The 24,042-nt window shown below is 39.6% G+C and overlaps 1 protein-coding gene across 1 annotated transcript; it reads right to left on the reverse strand.

Moving 5' to 3' along the window:
- Positions 1 to 14,066: 14,066 nt before the first annotated feature.
- On the reverse strand, positions 14,067 to 17,718 carry LOC147622954 (pirin-like protein). Its single transcript, XM_086822565.1, has 7 exons — positions 17,353 to 17,718; positions 17,188 to 17,237; positions 16,001 to 16,039; positions 15,837 to 15,865; positions 15,638 to 15,700; positions 15,006 to 15,109; positions 14,067 to 14,923 (listed from the first exon to the last, which is right to left on the reverse strand). Exons 1-7 carry the CDS (start codon positions 17,694 to 17,696, stop codon positions 14,425 to 14,427), a joined length of 1,128 nt encoding a protein of 375 aa, XP_086678691.1. The 5' UTR covers positions 17,697 to 17,718; the 3' UTR covers positions 14,067 to 14,424.
- Between the last annotated feature and the right edge of the window lie 6,324 nt (positions 17,719 to 24,042).

Raw genomic sequence — 24,042 nt, forward strand, 5'->3', positions numbered from 1 at the left:
CAAATCCCAAAAGTTGGGAACATTCTCTCTTACAACAATAGAGGACTTGAATGGCTTTTATTATTTGCCAAGCCCACTCAAATAGACGCTCACCAAGTTATCGTCTTCCACACTGAGGCATTAATAGATCCAAGGGATTCATCAATACCCTTGATCTTTAATTCATACTCATTAATGGACATGTTCTTCTTCTCCATTGTATGCAGCTCCTATTTTTAGCAACTTCCTTGCCTTTGTGTTTGTCTAGAACATCTTCACTAAGTTTTGCCATGCAATTGTTGGAGTTTTGGCATTCCATATATTCCCTATCATAGTGTCTCACACTAAGTGAAAGCCAATACATAACTTCCCTTGCACCCTGGTTCCAACCTTTGAATGCCTTTATCCCTCTGTTGGAGTAGCGTTCTCTTCAGGAAATTCCAGCGGCTCCTCATTGTCTCCTTCAACATAGTCCCAAAATTCTTTTCCCCCCATTAGGAAATTGGTCATTTCGGACTTCCATGCATGAAAGTTTTTCTTATCAAGCTCCTCTCTGAAAATTTGATTGATGTTGTCAAACATCTTTGCTGCAACTAGAAATCTATAGATAGACAATTTATATATGCAACCTGCAACACAACATTATTTGTTATTGGTAACTCTTATAGTGGTACTTGTACACAACATATATGTCACAACACGTGACTATAGTACATGTACGTACACCCATAATAAGTAATACATGTGCAATCACTTTATGGACACCCAAAATGCAATATTACATTGCAATAAACAGACTTTGAATAGAGATAATTCCAAACTAGAACTTCCCCACCATAAGTGCTCAAAAACACCTTGCAATTGGCTAAGTGGAGGGCAAAACATGCCCAAAATGTAAATCTAGCTGTAAAATTGTAAAATAATGTACCTTGCACCATTCAAGTACTTCCACATTTGTGAAGATAGCTCCTCAATCAGAGATGTATAGCTCCGAGAGCTACCCATGGGTTGTTGTACCAAAACAAGCAGAGGAAGAGAAGATGATGATGCTCTTACCCATGTACCATTTCCTTTGCCTTCAAAGCTTTCTTTTCTTACTGCTCAAATCCTTAGCTTGAACCAGGATCTGCTGATACCATGAAAATATTGGGGAAGGAGAGAGAGCTTGAGCTCTTTCAAGCACACACACATGCTCACACAACAATGGATAAGACACACACAAAGATGAAAGGCTGAAATCATCTTATTCTTGTTTCTCTCTCAAAAGAGGTCTATAAAAGATAATTGAAAACCAACATAAGTACTATAGTACGATATACAAGCATCCATAATGTGAACACGCTAAGTAGGTGAGTGGCAAGATAATTATGCCATAATCTAGTTAGACTAGGGAGGTGTAGTCTAGCTATAGAATCACTGGTGAAGATCCATTGTGTTAGCACCAAACGCACTAGTGGTGTAAAGGTCGAATGGTCACCCAGGCACATCATGAGTTTCAGCTCGTGTTGATCTCGGCATTTGAACACTATAACTATAGGAAATAGCCATTCACTACTAGATACTTCTTAGATAAACTCTTATTTGAGGAGATTATTTCTTTTCCTTCACCTTCTTACCATAGTTAGGATTCATTTGGTAGCATTGCACTCTTACTGGCCTACCGTCAGCTTTTAAAGGAATTTAGTGTTGGCACACCTTGGGGTCTTCACCATTGAGGTATGTGTGTTCCCAACAACAAGCAAAGATACCTTTGAAGTCTTGAAACAAATTTCTCATTTCTTTTTCAAAATTTGTATTCACAATTATTGTTTTTGGCTCTTTCTTAGAACTCAAATTTAATTCTCAAGTTGCTTGATTGCTTGGTACTACACCCATGCTTTTTTTCTCAAGCTTCCTTCCTAGTCTTTTTCTTCACTTGTCTTTCCCCTTGAATTGATTATTGAAATCTCTTAAGGTACATCTTCTTCTATTCTTCATGCTATTTTATATCTGTTGCTGCCATCTACAAATCAATATCTCTCGCACAAGGTAAATTTATGTTTGCATTAGCTTTTCTTCAATGTCCTCCTCTAGCTTTTCTCTTCCTTCTACTTGGACCTTGGTGTCCTGACTTCCTTGTGATTTGGTGGGATTTGTAATTGAGACTCCTTTGTAGTTGTATTGTTAAGAGACTTTTGTCCCAGTTATGCCATATTTTCGTTATTTAGAGCCACGGCTTGCCTAGTAGCATCGTTTATGAGGTACCCATATCTAATACTATAAAGGTTATGTTAAACTCCATAACTTCAATGCTAACTTTCTAGCATCAGGGATTCCACCATTGTCTAAGATCAACCATTTTGATTTTAAACAATACCTTCTTCATTTCCTTTAGTTTCAAAAGCATGCGAGTCTGTCCATTGATGATATTTACTCTTGGTCCTCCACCATCAATTTTAGATGCCTTCCCCTTCTTTCCCTCTATATCTAACTTGAATTGTGGTGACTGCATCATCTTGTCTAAGCGCATAGTGTTGTCCTGCTAGAAAAATCTCAAGATCACTTGGTAGCTTTCATTCTATCATTATTGATGCCTCCCCTCCATCTCAAGATTTCTTGCCTATCTTTCCTAGTTTGCTTTTCTTGTAGTTGAGAACCCTTTAATCTAGCAAAATAGTCTAGACAAATCGGAGCCATTTTGATTAGCTCCTTGAGAGTGATGGTGAGTTTGAGCCTTTTGAATTGTTCCCATACTTCCTCATTTCTATTTGGACCCCTTCCTCCTATTTTTCTGTTAGAGGTGGTTCCACCTCCATTTGTTTTGTCTTTGTTTTCTTTGTGCCCATGTTTTCTCCTTTTTACTCATTCAATAACCTTGCTTCTTCTAATGAGATTTCAATGCTACTCATTCTAATTGTTCTAATTTCTTTGAGTTCTGGGTGCCATTCCTTACCTCATGTCCTTGGACTTGAAGGTACTTGGTTAAAAGTGTTTCTCTCTCCTTATTTATGACCCTTTGTCTCCAGATTTCTGCCAAGGTAATTCAAGAATTGCTGTATCCTTCCCAACTCTTGATTTCTTTGGTTTTCTCTATATGTGAATTTTTTACTCAATTTTCGTTCCTTATATTTCCTTCTCGGAACTCCTTTGGTTTCTTCCTCTTTCCTTTACTATTGTAGTATGTTCTTCATTCAACTTTTCTATTTCTTGTTTCTCAACTCCTTTTAATTGGTTTTTCGGCTTCCTTTTGTTATTTTTGAGACTTTTCTTGATTATTGCTTCTTTTCTTCCTTGATCCATTTCTCCCATCCTTTGTTTCCTAGTTTGATCATGCTCTTACTTTCTATTTCTATTGCTGCTTCTTTGTTTCTTGTGGCCACTATTGGTCTTGTTACTGTTTCTAGATTTTTAGGGATCCATGCCTCATTTCTGGGGATCCAAATTTATGTTCCTGGTTTTTCTTTTCTTCCCCCAACTCTCTTTCTTCCCCCAACTCTCTTTCTCTTGTAAACTACTTTCTTGTCCCTATAAGCCTCAACAACTTTTCTTTTAGTAGCAAGATTCCTTTCTTGTTCCCATTTCACTTTACCATGGCAACTTCTCTTAATAACTCTCTTGTCCTACTTTTAAAGGTGTCGAGTGACCCTTCCTCTCTTCTTATTTTTGGTGAATGTCTTGCTTCATTAACTTCCTTCCCTCTTATATTGGATCTTTCTTCCATTGAACTTATTCCCCTACTTGGGAATAATTCAATTTTGGCTCTTGATCTTGAAGTCCTTGAATGTTCTCCCTCCTCGAAAAGTTACAAGGAACTCCCCTTGGTCATGGTTGCTTGATAGCTTGCTATACATGTTCATTTACCTCTTCCCTCCTTGGAGAGAAGGGAGGAGGCACAAGGTAGACTTATTTTGCAGATGCGCAAGAAGGTAGCTTTCTATACCAGTTCATTTGCCTCCTCCCTCCTTGGAGAAGCATAAGGTAGCCTTATTTTGGCTTCTTCTTTTTGTAATCCCTTGGTGATTTTTGCTACTGCTCTCTTTTTGGCAACCCATTTGACTTTATGTTCCTCCCTTTGGGATGACTCGGCTCTCTCGATCATTATTACCATTGCCCAAGTGATTACTTTGACTTTTGTCTCTTGGATTTCTTAAATTACTAGGTGCACTCCTGGCCCTTTATCACTTGCTTCTGCCTTTTCTAGACAATCCCTTGCAAAATGTCCTTCCATAGGTGTCACAGCTCATCCACGCTCTGATGACTCTTTTTCCACCTCTTCATGTCCCTTTATTTTCTACTATTTCTCTTGTGACAATTCTTAAATATGTTGCCTTATTGTCCTCATCCTTGATTGAGCTGCAATAGACCTTTGCTAGGTGGCCTGGTTTATCACATTACACATGATATAATCCTCTATCGACTATCCTGAACTTTTGCACTTATTGCACCATACCTCCTTTCTGCGAGAATTCATTATTTTGTGCATCAAGTCCTTCATTTGTTTAGTGATTTCTTTCGATCTTCATTCCACTTTAGCCTCTTGGCCTTTCTTATTCCTAGTGATCTCAATATCTATTTCACTCTCTCTCTGGTTCCTCTTGCTTTCCAAGGTATCATTTTTCTTTCCCTTCTTTTTCTTCTTCTCTTCTAAACTACTCTTTGACTATTTGTTTCATACCCCTTGTTCTTATGACATGAATTGCTTTCTACCTTCAGTGCTCTTTCTAATAGTTCTACTAGTCCCCTAGTTAGATGAAAACATTTGGGCTCCTGCAGTTTCTTACTCTTTAACCAATTCAAGAACCAAGATATCAAGTTCTATTCGGTAGGAGGATAAGTTAACTGTCTAGATTGGTCTTTGATTTTCTCCATAAATTCCCTCACTGTGACAAAACTCCTTGTTGTACTTTTTCCAACTTACATAGCAAGTTATCACTACAAGTCTCTCTATACCTTTTCAAGAAAGGTTGCCTCCTCTGTAGGTCATATAATGGAATCCTTTTAGGAGGATACTAGTAATACCACTTCTGAGCCTTTTTCAACAATGTTTGAGGAAAACAGTTCTCCCGCTCATCCTTATCTATGTCTCATAGGCTTGCCCACAACATTCAAAGGCCTTTATGTTAAAGAGAATGTGAGGGAGAGGGAGAGCTTGAGTTCCTTGCAAGAAAAAATACACACACAAGAGAGAAAGACGAGAGAGATGGATGCCTGAATTTTCTTCTATCTTCTTCTCTTCTCTATAGCCATATAACTAAAAAGATAAGAGTACATGTACGATAAGGGAAAGTACTCTCCTACATAACATACAATGGTCGGTCCATAGAGTGAACTCGATTATATGAGCTAGTGCTATAACTATGACATAACTCTAGTACTCCAAAGTGGCTATCACACAGCATGTCGTCCACTATGGTGGCATATTACCATAGCCTCACCAACCATGCCAGTGGTATAAGTGTGGCAGCTATCACCCAGGTGGCTCATCAATGTCTGCAGCACTAGTTGAGCTTAATATCTCAACACTCCCCCTCGAGCTCAACTCCACACACTGTACTCCAAGTAAGCTCCTCAACTTGTGGAGCTTCTCTGTGCCCAATGCCTTCGATGTGAGCCACCTGATCCTCTATGCTAAGATATACCACATCTACATCATCTGATAAAATATTGGTTCCCTCACAAAGTCATAATGCACCTCAACGTGCTTCGTTCTAGCATGGTATACTGGGTTACTAGCCTATGGTTTACTACTAATGTAGTCATAATAAATGATAACTACCCTATCCAAAGACTCACCCATATCACCAAGCTACCATAGCAGCACCCCTATAATATGCCTCTGTACTTGACATAGCAACTGTTGGATGTTTGTCACTGCTCCAACTCATAACAGCACTCTCAAAATGAAAACATAAAACCACTGGTAGACCTCCTGTCATGACACTACCAACCCAATCGGCATTTGTACCCATGTAGTTGTATCTCTCTACCAAACTCATAGAAAAGTTCATAATCAACTGTTAAATTTATGTAATTGAGAATCCATCTAGCCACATCTAAGTATGGCTTCCTAGGGGCCTGCATAAATTGACTCACAAGTTCAACAACATAGCTCAAGTCTAGCCTAGTGATGGTCATGTAGATCAAGCTTCCCATTATGTGCATGTTTGTAGTGGGATCCTCCAAAATCTCACCTATATCTGTGGAAAGCTTTGTGTTCTGCACTAATGGCACTGAAATAGGCTTACAGCATGTCATACCATACTTGGACAACGTGTCCAAGCCATACTACCTCTATAATTTCAAAATGCCATGAGCTGATCTCACCACCTCTATGCCCAAGAAATAAAGTAGATCACCCAAATCCTTCATGTGAAACTTCTGCTTAAAAATCCTCTTGACATCATGTTGTATGCCAGCATCACTATCACTAGTGATAATCAAGTCATCCACATAAATGACTAATAGCATGATCCCTCTATTTATTTTTTTCACATAAAGTGGAAACACTACATTGGATATCTAAAATCCAATGGTAACAAAATACTCCCCAATCTTGTTTGACCATGCTCTAGGTGCCTTCTTCAAGCCATATAGGGCTTTGCATAGCCTGCACACAAAATCTGGGTGTGCATCACTCTCATAATGTGGTGGGGCTGCATCATGTATACTTCTTCTTTTGCAAGAAGGCATTCTTACATCCATTTTATGTAAAGACCAACCCTTTGTTATAGCCATAATAATGGCAGCTCTCATAGTTTTCATTCTTGCAACAACTAGGCTAAATGTCTCTTCATAGTCAATGCTAGAGGGTTACGCATAGCCCTTGGAAACCAATCTTTCCTTATACCTACTCAATCAACCATCTGTGTTATGCTTAACCTTATACACCCACTTACATCCAATTGCCTTCTTTTCCTTAGAAAAAGGCACTAACTCCCATGTTGCATTTGCATCCAATGCTACCATCTCCTCATTCATGGTATCTTCCTATTTTTTATTTCCAAGTGCTTGCTCAAAAAAAGTGGGCTCCCACTCCTGCATTGCTTTAACCATGTAAGCATAATGATGGGTTGTATATCCATCATATCTCAACCTATCAATAGGGAACCTAAGCCTCGTAGACCTACGTACACCTGGATCACTGCCAAGTGTCCTCAAAACAACCCTAGTTCTCCTTACACTAGGAGTAACCACAGATGGAATGTCAATCTCCTCATCAAGGCTCTACTCAGAGCCACACTGAAAGATCAGGCACAAAAAGTTGATCTACCTTTTCCTTCCCTTTGCATGATACATGTGTACCTACATCTATCCTTAACTTTCCTAACCATGGACTAACATTATATCCACTGCTAGAGAACTCTCTAGGTCCACTAAGAACTTGTAATTGTTGCTCTACATGTGGTGCAGCATCAATGCTTCTTACATCTGCATCTTTTGTTGCCTTCACACTATTGGTGCATACTAGCTACTCATCTCATCAAAGACAACATCTATACTTACTCACATCTCATGGATGGTAGGGTTAAAAAACATCTATAACCTTTCTACTCCAAAGCATAACCAATGAAGATGCATTTCTGTGCCTTTGGATCCAACTTTTCTCTCACTTCATTATTAGGAACATGCACATATGCAATACACCCAAACGCTTTTAAGTGAGATACATCCGGTTTTATGTCTATAAACTTCTGTTCATGTGTCATACCTCTTCACAATGAACACAAGAGTTTCTACTGCTTTTGCCCAAAAATAATATGGCATATTCTTTCTAGACATCAAGGCATGTGTCACTTCAGCAATGTGCTTGTTTTTTCTTTCTACAATACCATTTTGTTATGGAGTGTACCTGCATGTAAATTGTCTCTTAATTCCCTGCTTTCTCTAGAAATCACTGAACTTATTGGAGAAATAATTTTCCCCGGCATCTGATCTTATGAATTTTATTTGTATGCCTTTTTCCTTCTCGACCAAGACTTTAAATATCCAAAAGTGAGCAAACACATCACTTTTCTCCTTCATGAAATAAACCCACACTTTCCTAGTGTGATCATCAATGATGAATGTAACATAATACCTACAACCTGCAATTATTGCAATCTTGGTTGCTCCATACATCTGAATGTAAAACATCTAATGACCTTGCATTGACATGCTTTTTATGTGGGAAAGCATGTTTGGCTGCTGATCAAACAAGATGGGATGGGAGAGATGCACCTACACATGCATTGCTTGCACTTTCTGTGAAGCGAAGCATTATTCCTCATATTCGATCATGTACTTCAAAACAAGCATGGGATGCACTTGCTACATTATACCAGGTGCACAATGAAGCACGTGTTACATATCTACACAAATAGTTGGAGCTGAGCACATGAATGAGGGAGACTCAACGGACAGCTTCTTGACCAAGGTCAAAGATTTTAAGGAGCAGCTTGCTAGTGTGGATGAGATATATCCTGATAGTACATTGGTGCCCATAGTTCTCGATGCATTGCCAGTTTCTTATCAGAGTTTTGCCTCTACCCTTAGACTCATGATGAAGGGAAATCCAAATGCCCTTACATTTGATGAGCTGGTTTCCGTACTCTTGCAAGAAGAGTCTTGCAAGAAGAGCAGTCTAGGCAATACAGATCTGTTATGCGAGTTGGTGACCAAGCTTTTGTTGCCAGTCAGAAAGGTAATGGTAAAGCTTCTTCGCATGGTGGCTATAAGCCAAAATCAGAATCCTCAGGTAAGGATGCAGAGAAAGAAGGTGATAAGCCTAAAAAGAAGGGAAAGTGTCACTATTGCAGGAAACTAGGGCACTACATAAATAAGTGCAAGAAAAGGCTAGAGAAGGAGAAAAAGAAAAAATCGGGCATGGCTATGGTGGATGCATCTGCACCAAGTGCAAAGAAGAAGGAATCTGCAAGTTTTGCTCAAGATAATTGGGCATGGACTGTACATTGCAGTTATGATCCTTATGTTCATGATGTATGCATGTCAATGGTAGAATCAGATGCTTGGTACTTTGACAGTGGTGCTCGCAAGCACATTACTTCACAAAAAAATTTGTTCTCATCTCTAGAATCTGTCCCCCCCAAGTGTAGGAACCATCACATGTGCAAATGGTTCCTCATATCTTGTACTGCTGCAAATGGCCGCGCATTTACTCTTTCTAAAGTTTATATGTGCCAGGCATTAAGAAGAACTTGCTGTCAGTTTTAGCCTTAGTCTTATCACGCTTGATGGTGAAATTTGTGGATGACATATGTACAGTTCAGGATAGAAATGATGATTATTCTATCATTGCCTCAAGTACCTTGTTTCATGGCCTATACAAGATGGATGTATTTGAGAAGTTACAGCATGATTATTCTATCATTGCCTCAAGTACCTTGTTTCATGGCCTATACAAGATGGATGTATTTGAGAAGTTACAGCATGATGCTTGCTCAGTCTCTACGACTCGTGCTATGAGTGATGCAAAATCATGGCATGCACGATTTGGCCATTTGAATTATGGTAGTTTGTTACGCCTTCAAAGGCATGATATGGTGTCTGAGTTGCCAACTCTTGAGACCCCTGCTAGGCATATATGTGAGGAATGTATTCTTGGTAAAATGCATCGGACATCATTTCCAAAGGATGGATCTGTGAGAGGTGTTAAGAAATCAGAGCTTATACATAGTGATGCATGTGGTCCTATGAGGACACCATCTATTGGGGGATATCTCTACTTCGTCACTTTTATTGATGATATAGCTAGGTGTATCCATTAAAGCAGAAATTAGAGGTTTTTATGTGCTTTAGGCACTTTGTATCCATGGTGGCTGAAAATGCATGTGAATGTAAAGTTGGCACCCTTCGTTCAAATCGAGGGGGGGTAGTATATGTCCAAGGAATTTCATGCATATATGGCTGAAAAAGGCATAAGGCATCAATGTACAGTGCCATGCACACCTCAGCAAAATAGTGTGGCTGAGAGGAAGAACATGTCTCTCATGGAGATGGCACAATGTATGGTGAAAGCCCAAGATTTACCTCATGGTTTTTGGTTAGAGGTAACTACGTGCGCAAACTATGTGTTGAACAAATGCCCTACCAAGGCCTTGCAGTCTAAAACTCCTATGAAGCTTGGCATGGTAGGAAGCTCATTTGCATGTTTTTGGTTGTCTTTCTTATGCTCTTGTGCCTGAGCAAAAACAGCGCAGTAAGCTTGATGATAAGGCAGTTAAATGCATATTTGTGGGATACAGTTCAGAAAGCAAGGCATATAGATTCTACCATCCGACTCCAAGCGGATTTTGGCAAGTAGAGATGTTGTTTTTGTCAAAAACTCAGTTCAACCCATGCTTTCATGCAAAAAACAGCAGAATGTATGCTCACAGGACATGTTTGATTCACTCCTACCTTTGTTTAATGGAGGGCAGCCATATATATGTAGAGCAATTGAATGCTCAACCAAGTGCTGAAACTCAGCCTTTACAGGTGTAAAATCAGCCTCAAATCAGCCTGTTGATGAGACAATTATTGAGAATGTAGTGGATGAGGAGAGAACAGCCATAAAAGAATCTAGGCGTATGCCAAAATGGCTTGTGCAAACATTCAGGGAATAGCAAGTTGGCAGCTCCTTTACCTAGCAAAACTCGTGCGGGTTCTCATCATGCAGATTATTCTCATGTGGATCATGTTCTCATTTCTACTTTATGTAATGAGGAGGAACCTGTTTCCTTTGAGGAAGCACAGGATGATGATCATTGGGGATGCATGTTATGTAGGATGAGTATAACTCTATACTCAAGAATGACACCTGGTATTTGACAGATCTACCTCATGGCAAGAAGGCCATTGGTACGAAGTGGGTTTACAAGTTAAAATTTGGAGATTCAGTTTATGCAGCACAATGATGGCATTGTTATGCGCTGCAGTCTAAATATATACAAAAGCTATTGAAGAGGTTTAATCTTGAAGACCGTAAACTTGTGGCTACACCTATAGAGACAGATACTCGACTTAGTCTTCAAGATGCAGGAGACTCTTTTGATGCTAGTTTGTATTAGCAGGCTGTTGGATCCCTTCTTTATGTGTGCAACACGAGGCTAGATATACAGTATGCGGTCTCACAGTTGAGCTGATTTATGCATATCCTAGGTACGAAGCATTGGCAGGCTGTTAAGCGGGTTTTCCGCTATTTACAGGGCACTCAGTATTTTGGATTATTTTATCCAAAGAGGGGCGAGTCACAGCTACATGCTTTCAGTGATTCTGATTGGGTTGGATGTTATGACACACGAGTGTCCACTAGTGGGTTTTGTTTTCGCCTTCTTGGTGATTCATGTATATCATGGCTCAACAAGAAGCAGCCTACAGTGGCCACTTCCAGTTGTGAAGCTAAGTACAGGGAAGCTTTTACAGCTACAGTTAAGTGTATGTGGCTCAGACGTCTTATGGGCTGATTTGGGTGTTGGACAGTCGTCTAGAACTACGATTTTCACTAACAGCCAGAGCGCATTAGCAGTTGCAAGGAACCCAATGTTTCATGCTCGCCCTAAGCGCATTAAGATGCATTACCACTATGTCAGGGAAAGACTCTCTGCAGGCAGAGATCAGCTTAGTCTATGTGCCTACACATGACAACATGGCAGATTTATTCACGAAGGCTCTTTCTCATCGTGAAAAGTTTGAAGCTTTTCGAAGCTTTGGGCTTACTTCCTTTTCAGGATTGATCAGCCATACCCTATACATGTTCACATCATCACTCTAGGGGGGATTTGTAGTATTATATGGTAGTGATGTGTGTAGTTCTAGATGATTTTCACTAACAGCCAGAGCGCATTGAGATGCATTACCACTATGTCAGGGAAAGACTCTCTGCAGGCAGAGATCAGCTTCGTCTATGTGCCTACACATGACAACATGGCAGATTTATTCACGAAGGCTCTTTCTCGTCGTGAAAAGTTTGAAGCTTTTCAAAGCTTTGGACTTACTTCCTTTTCAGGATTGATCAGCCATACCCTATACATGTTCACATCATCACTCCAGGGGGGATTTGTAGTATTATATGGTAGTGATGTGTGTGAACACACTTAGGACCGCCGAGGCACTTTTTCCCTCACTAGGAGGTTTTTTCCCCCATGCGTATGTACACCCTCTTATCTACTCATTTTGGGGTGTGTACTTATCTTTGTATCTGGCACACATTTGTTCATTCTAATCTAAAGAGTTTATATGCTCTCAAGCTTCTCTATCTTGTGTGTGTGCATTGTTGCAACCCTAACCCTAATTCCAACAATTTTCGTGAGGTTACGATCGACCAAGCGGTTCAGATGCGGTGAGCTAGGCACCCAAGACCTACTGGGCCGCATAGGTGCTCCGCCCATTAGCTCCAAGTTTAAGAGGTGCTATGGCGATACAGACATGCCCACACAGGACATCTCGACATTGATGCCCTTCACACAGTTCCTGAGGATGATGTTCCTTGGACCTTTGGTCATCGTGCTATTGTATTCCTGATGATGCATTCCTTCTGAGGATGCTATTTGTATTTGTAGCTAGTAGTCTTTTTCCATTGTTTCATTTTTTTATTTTACTAGGATCAGTGTAACACTTGGATACTTTGTAACACCTTTTTGTCTAGTGGTCTTTTGAAGGCGTTAATAAAATTATCTCTCTCTCTCTCTCTCTCTCTCTCTCTCTCTCTCTCTCCACAATATACAATCAAACTATGATCAAAAAGACGACATTATATTCATAAAAGGAGTTATATTCATAAAAGGAGTTACCGTACATTTGATTGATAGATTCTTACAATGATGATCGTATTACAATCAACCAAAAGACTTACTAGTCAGCCTGCTAACCAATGAATATTCCACTTTTCAAAACCTTTCAAAACCCCCTTTACAAAGTTTGCAAGGTTTATATACCCTTCTAGAATCTCGGCAATATGCTTACCACGCGTCTTCCTATGGTTGGTTACAATCATTAAACACGGGATCCTATCTTGGAGTACTCCTTCAGCTGCTTCAATCCGAGTTTCTGCTTCTTTTGTGTTTTCGGTGTGTTTGATGTGTCGTTGAATGTGTTTCTTCTCGGCCTTCACACCTATCTTTTCGGTCTTAGGTCCACTTCAACCTGCAAGTTATGCGAGTACACTCAACGTCTTGATTTTCTCGTTCTATGACTTCTCGTATTCATGCTCCTACTCACTCCATCGGCTTCTTGTTCCACACTCGGGCTTGGAACAATTCAACTTCGAGAGTCAGGCTTTCACAGAAGAGCGCAACCCCATAGAATTGAAGCAAAAGGTAGTGAAATTGGCCAAGGTTTGAGGAGCTTGCAAGGTGGGGTCTTGCAAAGTGGGCAATCTTCCAAGATGCAAGGGCTCTCCCTTGTATGCTAAGTGGGCTTTTTTTCAAGATGTACGGGCCCTCATCAAGGACTTTTTTAGCCCTATACTAGTAGTCCATAAGTCTTTAATTAGATGTACGTACCTAAGCATGATCAATCACCTCAAGTTTAAACCTAATTAAGAGTTTATGTTTAGTTTCTTTCTCTATTGACACTAACCATGTTTATGGCTTTAACAATCTTAGTGTATGTATTTGGCCCCATGAGTCATATTTAGCCTCTGCAAGCATTTATATAATCTCTCTCTTTCTTTCCTTCTCTCTCGGACCGTCAGCTTTTTTGTCTCGACATACCTTCCTTCATTACTTCTCATTTTCTCACATTATGGTCTCTCCAAGCATCTTCAGTTAAGTGCTGAAATGTTAATCCTCTCAAGACGATGATAAGCTCAAAGGAGAAGATGAGCATGGGATGTAAATTTAACGTTTTTAGATCATCAAGAGTCATGCATGCCTCCTTGGAACATGATGTTCATCTTGAGTTGAGGAAGGGCGGGCGGTCATGACCGGATTCGAGCATGGCTTCTGTAAAATACTGCTCACCAAAAATGGAGGACGTTTTATTTGTAAAAGGCAGGACTGAGTAATCATTCTCATTTTTAGTCTAACAGCCAATGGAAGGAAAATCTCTCTCTCTCTCTCTCTCTCTCAGAGCGAAGAAGGCAGGCCCTTACAGAGATTAATATCTTGTGAATGTAAGGAGATCAGCACACATTTCTGAACGCAGCAGCTTTCAAATATCTATCTTGCAAAACAGATGGTGTAGATTGGATCTTTAGCTAGAAATTCCCTCCCCCCAAAAAAAAAGAGGAAATACATTCTCATAAAAAACTCACAAAACACCTGTAACTACAAGGTGTATTATATTTTTTTTTTTTTTTTGGGGGGGGGGGGGGGGGGGGGGGAATACAAATGAGGTACAAGATTTTTCAAGCTATGCAGATCTCACTATGTTTATTGAGAAGTATCAGAGATATGGGTCAATAAGCGAGTAAAGAATGCTCTAATACCAATGTGACACAGCGGGCCTTAATCACAGCCCTTAAGCACCCTGTTGTAAGCACCTTCATGTTCACTCAAGAGCAACAGGATCAGACTGCCACCCACGGGCTCTCTCAAACCCATTCCTTCCATTTTGATAATCTTGAATAGCCTGCATTACCTGTTCCCTAGTGTTCATGACGAATGGTCCATATTGAACAACTGGTTCATTCAATGGTTCACCCCCAATAAGAACAAACCGACACAGTCCTTTTGACTTGTTCCACACACTGACACTGTCACCCATTCCCAATTGGACTGTGTGGTGCGCCCCAATGGCAGCAACATCTGGAGACCCAAAACATGATTCACCTTCTAAAATATAGGCAAATGCATTCCAACCTTCCGGAATAGCTTGATGCAAAACCGCCCCAGGCTCAAGCTTGAAGTCTAAATACATGGTAGGAGTCCTTGTATATACAGGCGACTTAATGCCCATAGCCTCTCCTGCAATAACAGAGACACTCACGCCATTCTTTTGCACTTTGGGAATGTCCTTGTCCTCTAGTTCTTGGTAGTTTGGTTCAATCCTGCCATCAGAAGAATAAATGCATGTAAATATAGTTTAAAGAAAACTATACAAGGTTATGGATCATTGTGTCCAAAACATACATTTTATCCTTGGAAGAAAGGTTCACCCAGAGTTGCAAGCCATGTTGTGTCCCTTTTTTTGCAGGCATCTCACAGTGCACTATTCCTCGACCTGCTGTCATCCACTGCCAAAGCAAAGCAACATTGGTTGAGTTCCAAGGTGACACAGAAATATAGCAACCAATCTTATTGTCGCAAAACAAACTATACTCGAGTCTGGACAATACCAGCCTCAAACAACAAAACAGACCACCTTCCAACGAATAAATATTATTGTTCTTTCACAATGAGTCACGCGCATGTATAAGGCTTTCAGCTATGACAATTACACCTGTAGGTCTGACTTAGTCCTAAGGTCTAGCTGTGTAGTTGGATGCTTTGGTGGTATGGGACCTGACCTTAAGGTCAAGAATGCTACTTCCCATAGCTTGAGAGTGCGATTGGAACGAGGCTAGTCCCCATGGAACGCGAGAGAGAGAGAGTCCTAAGGTCCGGCTGTGTAGTTGGATGCTTTGGTCGAATGGGACCCGATCTTGAGGTCAAGAGTGCTACTTCCCAGAGCTTGGGAGTGCTTGGAACGAGGCTAGCCCCCATGGAACGTGAGAGAGAGAGAGAGAGAGAGAGAGAGAGAGAGAGAGAGAGAGAGAGAGCACCTGCAGATCCCCAGGCTTGATGGTACCCTTATGACCAGCAAAATCTTGGTGAGTAAAGGCGCCCTGTAAGCGACATTGAAATGAAGGTCAAGAGACGCAGATGAAATGAAGGTCAAGAGACGCAGATGAAATGAACCTAGGTTATCCAAAATGAAAAAGAAAAGAACACAAGTTGCAGAGTTGAAAAATAGAGTAGCACCTCAAGCATGTATGTGACTGTCTCAAAACCTGTAATCAAAACCATACACAGTCTCAAAAAATGTCACCAAAACATCCTTGAAAAAAAAAGACACCAGAAGTTGCTCGGCACCATATGGTGCCAAACTTTATGATGAGCTTCCACAGCATGTTCAGGTAGAATACCTCTGTGCGGATGGTCCGGAAACCCAGCTGGAGCAGAGACTGCACAAAAAAAAAAAATATAGTGGCAACTGGTGTCAGCAACCAAAAAAAAACAGTACATCACTACTCAAAGATCTCTCTTCCAAGGAAAGAACATTAATATGAATTTTCTATGGTTAAATAAACATTAGGCAAGTTGCCTACGACTCAGAATAAACTGAGCAATGCAGTTGAGTGAAACAGGGGAGGCCACATTGGCAGACAAGGGAAAGTAGCGGATGAGACAGTGTGCATGGTCACCCCAAAAAGTTTAAAAAGGAGCACAGTCAGGGCCTTTACACACTTGCCCTGAAAATGGAAGTTCAAAAGACCACGGTCATGGGACATTACCAAACAAGTTTCTGGGGCGCCCGTGTACCTATGGCTCCCGAGCGGAGCATTGACATAAGGACCATGGCAATATTGGATGACTAGATTTTGACCTTACAGAAAGGAAGCCAACCATAATTGAAAACCTGAATTGTTGACTATCTGAAGCCTTCAGGCACTGTAGCTTTACACTATCATAATGAGCTCAATTGCATAGGTGAGCTTGATCTGTTTTTTCCTGCTTCAGGAGTTCACGATTCGAACTGCAAGACTGCTTCCACCATGGCTGCATAGCAACTCATTTTGCATTGAGTTATGAAAAAAAGAACTGCTTTTAAGCCGTTCTTGTTCAAGGCTGTGCAGCTTGGCTCTTGGAAGTTTTCTTTCATTTTTGTAAAAGAAGTAGGGTTCTACTTTTGTGCCATGTTGGTCTATTGAAGTGAGAATCCAAAACTTCAAGAGATATTCATACAGAACTGCTATTAATATGTACTATCATCCTCAGAGCTAGGGACGCCTTAACCCCCGCCTGTGTGTTTATCCTCAAGATCTCAACTGTCCCTATGTGCATAGATATAGCCAAGTCCCTCATCTGAGCCTAGAGTTTGGCCCACGCAGCGCCCAGACCCTTGTGTCCCATACCACCAGATCTCCCCAGAGCTCTGCCACAGGCCTCCCTAGCATAGGCATATGGCACTCTGTGTGCATATCTCGTACGCGAATAAATGGCACCATCCTTTCGAGTTTTTGCTTGGCTGCTGTGCAGGGCAGTAATGAATGTGTCTACACTTCAATAATGAATAAATAACCATCGGGGTAGGGCAGCATGGAAAGGGTACCTGAGAATTCGTCCAGCAGAAGGAAAGGGTCCAATTGCTTCAATTCGGGCCTGCACAGAAGGAAAGGGTCCAATTGCTTCAAAGCGAAGGGAGCAGCAGCAAAGCCACGCCATCAAAGGTGCTTGCATATGAAGAATATATATATAAGAACTAAGAATTGCTTACCTGCCAATGCTGCGGCGGACGATGGCGCCGTCGCCCTCGGGCTGCTCCTTGGAGAGCAGCTTCTTGACGACGGAGCGGGGGTTTGTGAAGGGGGACGCGGCCATGGTGAGGGTGGATCGCTGCTGGTTCTGATGGTGATGAGGAGGGGGAGGGGGAGGGGGAGACAAAAGGCGATGGATATGTGGGGTGGTGGTGATGATAGCCTTACTGCTGATGTGCTGTTGGTGGAGGAGGAGGAGGAGGAGGGGGCGCGTGAGGAGGAGGGCTGGCAGCGCTATCATGAGCAGCAAGAAACCTAAATAGCAGAGCGAAAACGAATGGAAGGACAGCTTACCCAAGGCCATATATATAGGTGTGTGTGTGTGTGTGTGTGTGTGTGTGTGTACGTGGTGTATGTGATCCGGAACTCAGCAAAGGTCAAAATGCCTTACCATGACGTCTCCCCCTTCGCCAGCGTGACGCAGCCTGCACGTACACAAACCAAATAGTTCTAGAAAACAATGGCCATAATATTGACGTCACCCCTGTGTCACTAAAACACCACCACAATAAATTCTCGTGTCCAAATATAAGGCATGCACATGCCACACAGTGTAAACCCTCCGGGATGAAATTCTCCTAATCATTCAGCTTGGTTGATTTTGGATTTACAAGGCATTAGTTAAGCTCATTACTAGCCATTTGTGTGTCAATTTGCTCTCCAACAAGACAATTGATAAAACAAATTGTGCAAAAAGAAGAAGTCCCACTATGCTAAAAAAAAGACAATTGATAAACGAAGTGCGTGAAAAGAAGATAGCTCCAATAGCTCCAATATGCTAATAGTTGACAACAAGTGCAAATACTTTCTACATTCAGTTAAAGTATGGGTTTTCCTTTTCACCTATAAAGGCACATAGCTTAACTGCTTTTGCCAATGCTTAGTGCTTAGTACCCAGGTAATGCATGAACTTAGTGCCTGGGCAAGTATGTTTAATTGTCTCGAATGCTTAGTGTCTGGCAATGCATGAACTTTGAAAGCTGTGACACACAATACTAGATGCCCGATTGTGAGTTGCACAAATAGATCACGCATCCAATAGCTTGATCATAAGTGGTTATGTCGAATGCTTCCCCGACATCCTACAGAGACTAAGCTTTACACTAGGCTCCATTGGTGTAGAGATTGGTTTGCAACTTTCCATATTGAACCTCTTAAGCAATGCCTTAATGTACTTTGACTACCTAATGACTATACCCAAGTAGTAGTGCAAAAGACCAAGATCTCACATCTCAAAAAATTTGAGGCAAGGATAACCTTGAAAGCTGTAATGAAAACCTCATTGGTGCATGTTACTAGCATGTCGTCTACATAGAGAATGACAACAAGAAAATCTTGCTTGTCCTTTTCACATATGAAGTGCTTTCTATTTGAAATCCATGTCCAACCAAATAGGTATGAATCTTCTTGTAAACAAGCCCCTAGCAGCTTGTTTCAAACCATATAAAGCTTTATTTCTCACCTTTATCCTTGGTTATGAGAGCCAAATCACTGCTAGAACTCTCAGAGGCATTCTTTTTAGAATGGTCCTCCTACAATAGTAAGCTAACAGGCTCTTGATAGGTAAGATGGGTTACATTACCTCTCAAAGAAAGCCCAAATTGAAGTATTGAAACCCAGATAAGATTCATGCAAAGAGTTAAGGGTGAAGTTTATGTTATGACCCATGTTATTCGAATAATAATCATGGTCATTTAAATTTGTATATATTTTTTATGATGCCTATTTCTCATCATGAACACGTTAGGATTGATTGATGTGATGTCAATTGATTGTTACTACTGACGTGGTTTATGTTTATGAGTTTAGGTGATGAGGTGTGCAAGGGTACCGATTTAGGTGTTGCACAGTGCGAGGGTACCGATTTAGGTGTCGCACGGATGGTGGATTGAGTCATGGCGTGTGGACCGATCTCACAATATTTTTTGTGGCTGTATTATGGCGATTGATATTATTTTGACATCAGTGTGATGTGTGTGTGTGCACGCGTCAATTTATTGTACAATGTGCGTACGAGCATTAGTTGATTTATTTTGTAATGTGCATATGTGCACAAGTTAGATTATTGAATTAGAAAAATTGTGCAAACCTTAGAAGGTTTGAGGACAAAGGTTAATTGAGGACAAAGGCTAATTAAATAGCAAAGTCCAAATATGGATGTGTACTTTATTTTTGGCTTAAAGCCTACTTTTTGGAATATATAAAAATACCCACGCGAGAAGAAGCCACTCATGTTGGGGGGGGGGGAAGATTGCACCCAGTCTTGTGTTGCCTTGTGTTGATGGTGATGTATTTCTTTCTCTTGCTCTATGTTTTGATATGTGCTTTAATTTTTAATTTCATTCAAGTAGTTGCCTTGTGTTGATGGTGATGTATTTCTTTCTCTTGCTCTATGTTTTGATATGTGCTTTAATTTTTAATTTCATTCAAGTGGTTGTTTTGATATTTGATATAATTTTTATGAGTCTTTTGATTATTCTCTTCAAGAAAATTAAAGGTCCGGTTGCAGTGGTATCAGAGCTTTGGTGTAATTTAATTTTCTTGAAGGCGGTCAAAAGAGGTGAAAGAGACAAAAACAGAGGTGATTTTGGTAATTTTTGGTAATTTTCTTGAATTTAAATTGAAGAAGAACACGTTTAGGGATTTATGTTTATGTATGGATGAAATAAAGCTTGTTTTTGACCATTGGGTAATCAATCTCCATCAACCTATTGCCCAAAGGATAAAATAAAGGTGGTAAACCATTCTTAGAAACCATAAAACCTCTCTCAAAATTGAAAAGCGGTTTTGCTAAATTCTTGACCTCTTTGTGATCTGTCTGTATGGATGGGTTTCAAAATTGATAGTCAATCCTGCTTAGCTTTCCAATTGCTAAACCATTGAGAGAGGAAGCAATCTATAATGGACGGTGTATAATTCACCAAGAGCTAATTTATAGAGAAATAAGCTCTCTGAGAGAAAAAAAAATTCTGAAATTGATTTTTTCTCTCTCCCTCCTTCATACCCCGGCTACGTGCGCTGCGAATTCAGAGGGGGGGAGGAATTTTTTAGACCCCGCGCTTCTCTCTCCATCCGGCCCCGACGGCCTGCACCCTGCGCATTCTGAAGGGCAGCTTCATAGATTTTAAAATATATATATATATAAATTTTCAATTGATTTTTTTAATCTCTCTCTCCCTCCTTCATACCCGGCGGGGAGCTGCGAATTAAGGGAGATGAGGAATTTTCAGGCCGGTTGCGCAAATAGGAGGCGCTGAATTTCCTGAATTTCTTCTCTCCATCCAACCGGCGATGCCGTGAGCTGTGAATTCAAGGGGGGAGGAAATTTTTCAGACCCCAATTATATTAGCTATAAGCTTAAAATGTTTATTTCTTTTTTTTTATTAGATGCTGTGAATTCTTTAGTGAGCTATTTACTTTTTACCCTCCAGCGTTTAGCGTGCCAGGTTACAAGTTCTATAATAAAGTTTTCAGAAGCTTTTTAATAAGCCTGATAAATTTAATATTAAAAGCTTTATGAGATAAAGCTTAGTATAAAGCTTTGATATAAGCTTAGTTTAAAAAAAAAAAGAGGACCATATCTATAAATATATCACCTCTTCTCTCTAAATTTGGGTTAGCTGAGCTCTTCTCTAAATTTGGGTTAGTTGAGCTCATAGTTTCAGGCTGAAAAATGCTTGAAAAAGCTTTTATTATAAAGCTTTGTTAAGTTTTTTTTTGTAAAAAATAAGCTTTGTGTAATATGATCTTTATGTAAGCTTTTTCACGAGTCGACCATGAGGATGAACTAACAATGATGATTTAGTAAAGTTACTTTAATTTTGCACAAGTGATTGAAGCTTTAATTATTCAAGCTTATTTTAAAGAGTACATGGATTATTTCTTGAAAAATCTATGCATTTGTGTATTGAGCTAACTTGGCAGGACTCACATCTAGTTCGACATTCCATACGAGATAAGAAACCCTATCTTTTCTCTTGTTTTAAATTTTTTCTATTCTTTTTAATTGTCAGGAAATGGGTGAATATCCGCAACATTATCGTACTATTCAGGAACAGCTTGATTCTCTCTATATTCTTTTGAATCAAGAACGAGAGCATCGGGACAAATTTCAAAGAAAGATTGAACGACGTCTATCTAGAATAAACAAATATATTAAGAAGAAAGTTCAAATTGTGGAAGCATCTGACATGCATAGCCTGACCAATGACATTGTATCCAAGCTGCCTATTGTCAAGTGTTTCAGGTGTGAGATGTTGGGACATTATGCTAAATCTTGCCCAAGTAGAAAGAAGAACCAAATTGCACAAAAGGACATGCTTGACATCGAAGAGGTTAACGCACTCGACACACTAACCAAAGGTGGAGGGATGTGTTAAAAATTATTTATTGTACACAATTTCTTGTTTGCTTTTGTATCTGTTTTCTGAATATTCTTTTCTTCTAGACCTAGTTAGAAAACTTTAGCTCCTGAAAAGAATTTTAGATACAGTGACCTAACTAGAAAGATCGAGACAAGATTAGTAAAAGTTATCTTCAAGATCTACTTTCAAAAATTCAAGTAAAAATGATTGCTAGACATCTCATAGAAGATTAAGACCAATTTGAAGATTCAAGAACCAAGCAAGTCTTTGATTCAAGTTATCAATTGCTTTGCCATCGAATTTAGTGATGATGAGAAAACTAAAGAAATAGCTCTCAAGTGACTAGAAACCAAGCTTAAGTTGTATACCAATCACAATTACGAAGTTTATACCAATTCAAGTAAAGTTTTGTCTAAATTTTCAATTGTTCTAGTTTAAGATCTATCCAAGTACAAGATTCTTTCTAAGACCAAGAATTGCTCTAAGTCAACCACAAAATTTAAACCCCTTAAGAACAAGATTTATTCAAGAATTGTAATTATGATTAATTAAAGACTAATCTCTCAATTTTCGTCCATTCAAGTATTTTTAATCTAAGCCAAGATTCATTACTAGTATATCAAGTTCTTGCTATCAATTAGGGTGGAAGATGTCCATCTTTATTCAAGTTTTGATTTCAAGTTTAAGATTAAGCTTAAGATCAAGATCCCCTTTAGATTTCATTGTTTACAAGTAAAGATTCACAAATTCAAGAATCATAAACCTATTCAAAGATTATAATTTTTGAAATTTAGTCAGACAATTACAAGATTAAGATTAAGATTTAAAAAAATAACTCTCGAGACCATCAAGATTAAGATAAAAAAAATCCCGAGAATTTAGTGAGACAATTACAAGATGAAGATCAAGAACAAATCCCCAGAATTCATCAAGTTATTGACAGTAATGTAAGTGATTATTTTTCAATTCTAAGTTGATAAGAATTTCCATTTCGACCTAATTCATTTTTGGAATAAGACTTGTAGTCTGATTTTGAGGATAGAGAAAAGTTATGTCGGAATGAAAGTTTCAGAGGGAATTAGCTACTCCGTCTCAAACTTCTATTCTTAAGGTAGTGTCGTGTGGAATTAATCTATGGTATGGGACATTAGATTGGTTTTACATACCTACCCCAGACGTATCTATGTCTTCTATCTTTCACCAATGAGTGTTTGTATGTAGAAGGTACCTCTGTGGTATGGGACACTTAGATCCCTTTTACATGCATTCACTTGTTTGGTTTTATTTTCAGAAATTGTTTGATGTGATGATCTTGTCCTCCACTTGTGCCATGAAGCCATCCACTCATTGATTACGCAACTGAGGACAGTTGATTTCCAACACGGAGGACTGTTATGACCCATGTTATTCGAATAATAATCATGGTCATTTAAATTTGTATATATTTTTTATGATGCCTATTTCTCATCATGAACACGTTAGGATTGATTGATGTGATGTCAATTGATTGTTACTACTGACGTGGTTTATGTTTATGAGTTTAGGTGATGAGGTGTGCAAGGGTACCAATTTAGGTGTTGCACAGTGCAAGGGTAATGAAATAGGTGTCGCACGGATGGTGGATTGAGTCATGGCGTGTGGACCGATCTCACAATATTTTTTGTGGCTGTATTATGGCGATTGATATTATTTTGACATCAGTGTGATGTGTGTGTGTGCACGTGTCAATTTATTGTACAGTGTGCGTACGAGCATTAGTTGATTTATTTTGTAATGTGCACAAGTTAGATTATTGAATTAGAAAAATTGTGCAAACCTTAGAAGGTTTGAGGACAAAGGTTAATTGAGGACAAAGGCTAATTAAATAGCAAAGTCCAAATATGGATGTGTACTTTATTTTTGACTTAAAGCCTACTTTTTGGAATATATAAAAATACCCACGCGAGAAGAAGCCACTCACGTTGGGGGGGAAAGATTGCACCCAGTCTTGTGTTGCCTTGTGTTGATGTGGTGATGTATTTCTTTCTCTTGCTCTATGTTTTGATATGTGCTTTAATTTTTAATTTAATTCAAGTAGTTGTTTTGATATTTGATATAATTTTTATGAGTCTTTTGATTATTCGCTTCAAGAAAATTAAAGGTCCGGTTTTGCAGTTACCATTTCCTTGTTAGGGATCATTCCTTATTCCTTGTCAGGAATGATCTCATCAATGTTAAGAAGCTGTTCTCTTAAGTCTTGCAAGTTGGTTCAGTGTTCATTCATGGACCCCTTCTCCTGCATTTTCT

This window comes from Cibotium barometz, chromosome 28 (assembly GCF_041138505.1).
Source record: "Cibotium barometz isolate CiBa-2024 chromosome 28, ASM4113850v1, whole genome shotgun sequence".
NCBI lineage: Eukaryota > Viridiplantae > Streptophyta > Polypodiopsida > Cyatheales > Cibotiaceae > Cibotium > Cibotium barometz.

Coding starts and splice junctions, on each gene's coding strand:
- LOC147622954 (XM_086822565.1), bottom strand. CDS start 17,696: ATGGCCTTGGGTAAGCTGTCCTTCCATTCGTTTTCGCTCTGCTATTTA. Junction 16,040..17,187: donor TCTGCTGGACGAATTCTCAG/GTACCCTTTCCA, acceptor TTTTTTGTGCAG/TCTCTGCTCCAGCTGGGTTT. Junction 15,110..15,637: donor TCAAGCCTGGGGATCTGCAG/GTGCTCTCTCTC, acceptor TTGCTTTGGCAG/TGGATGACAGCAGGTCGAGG.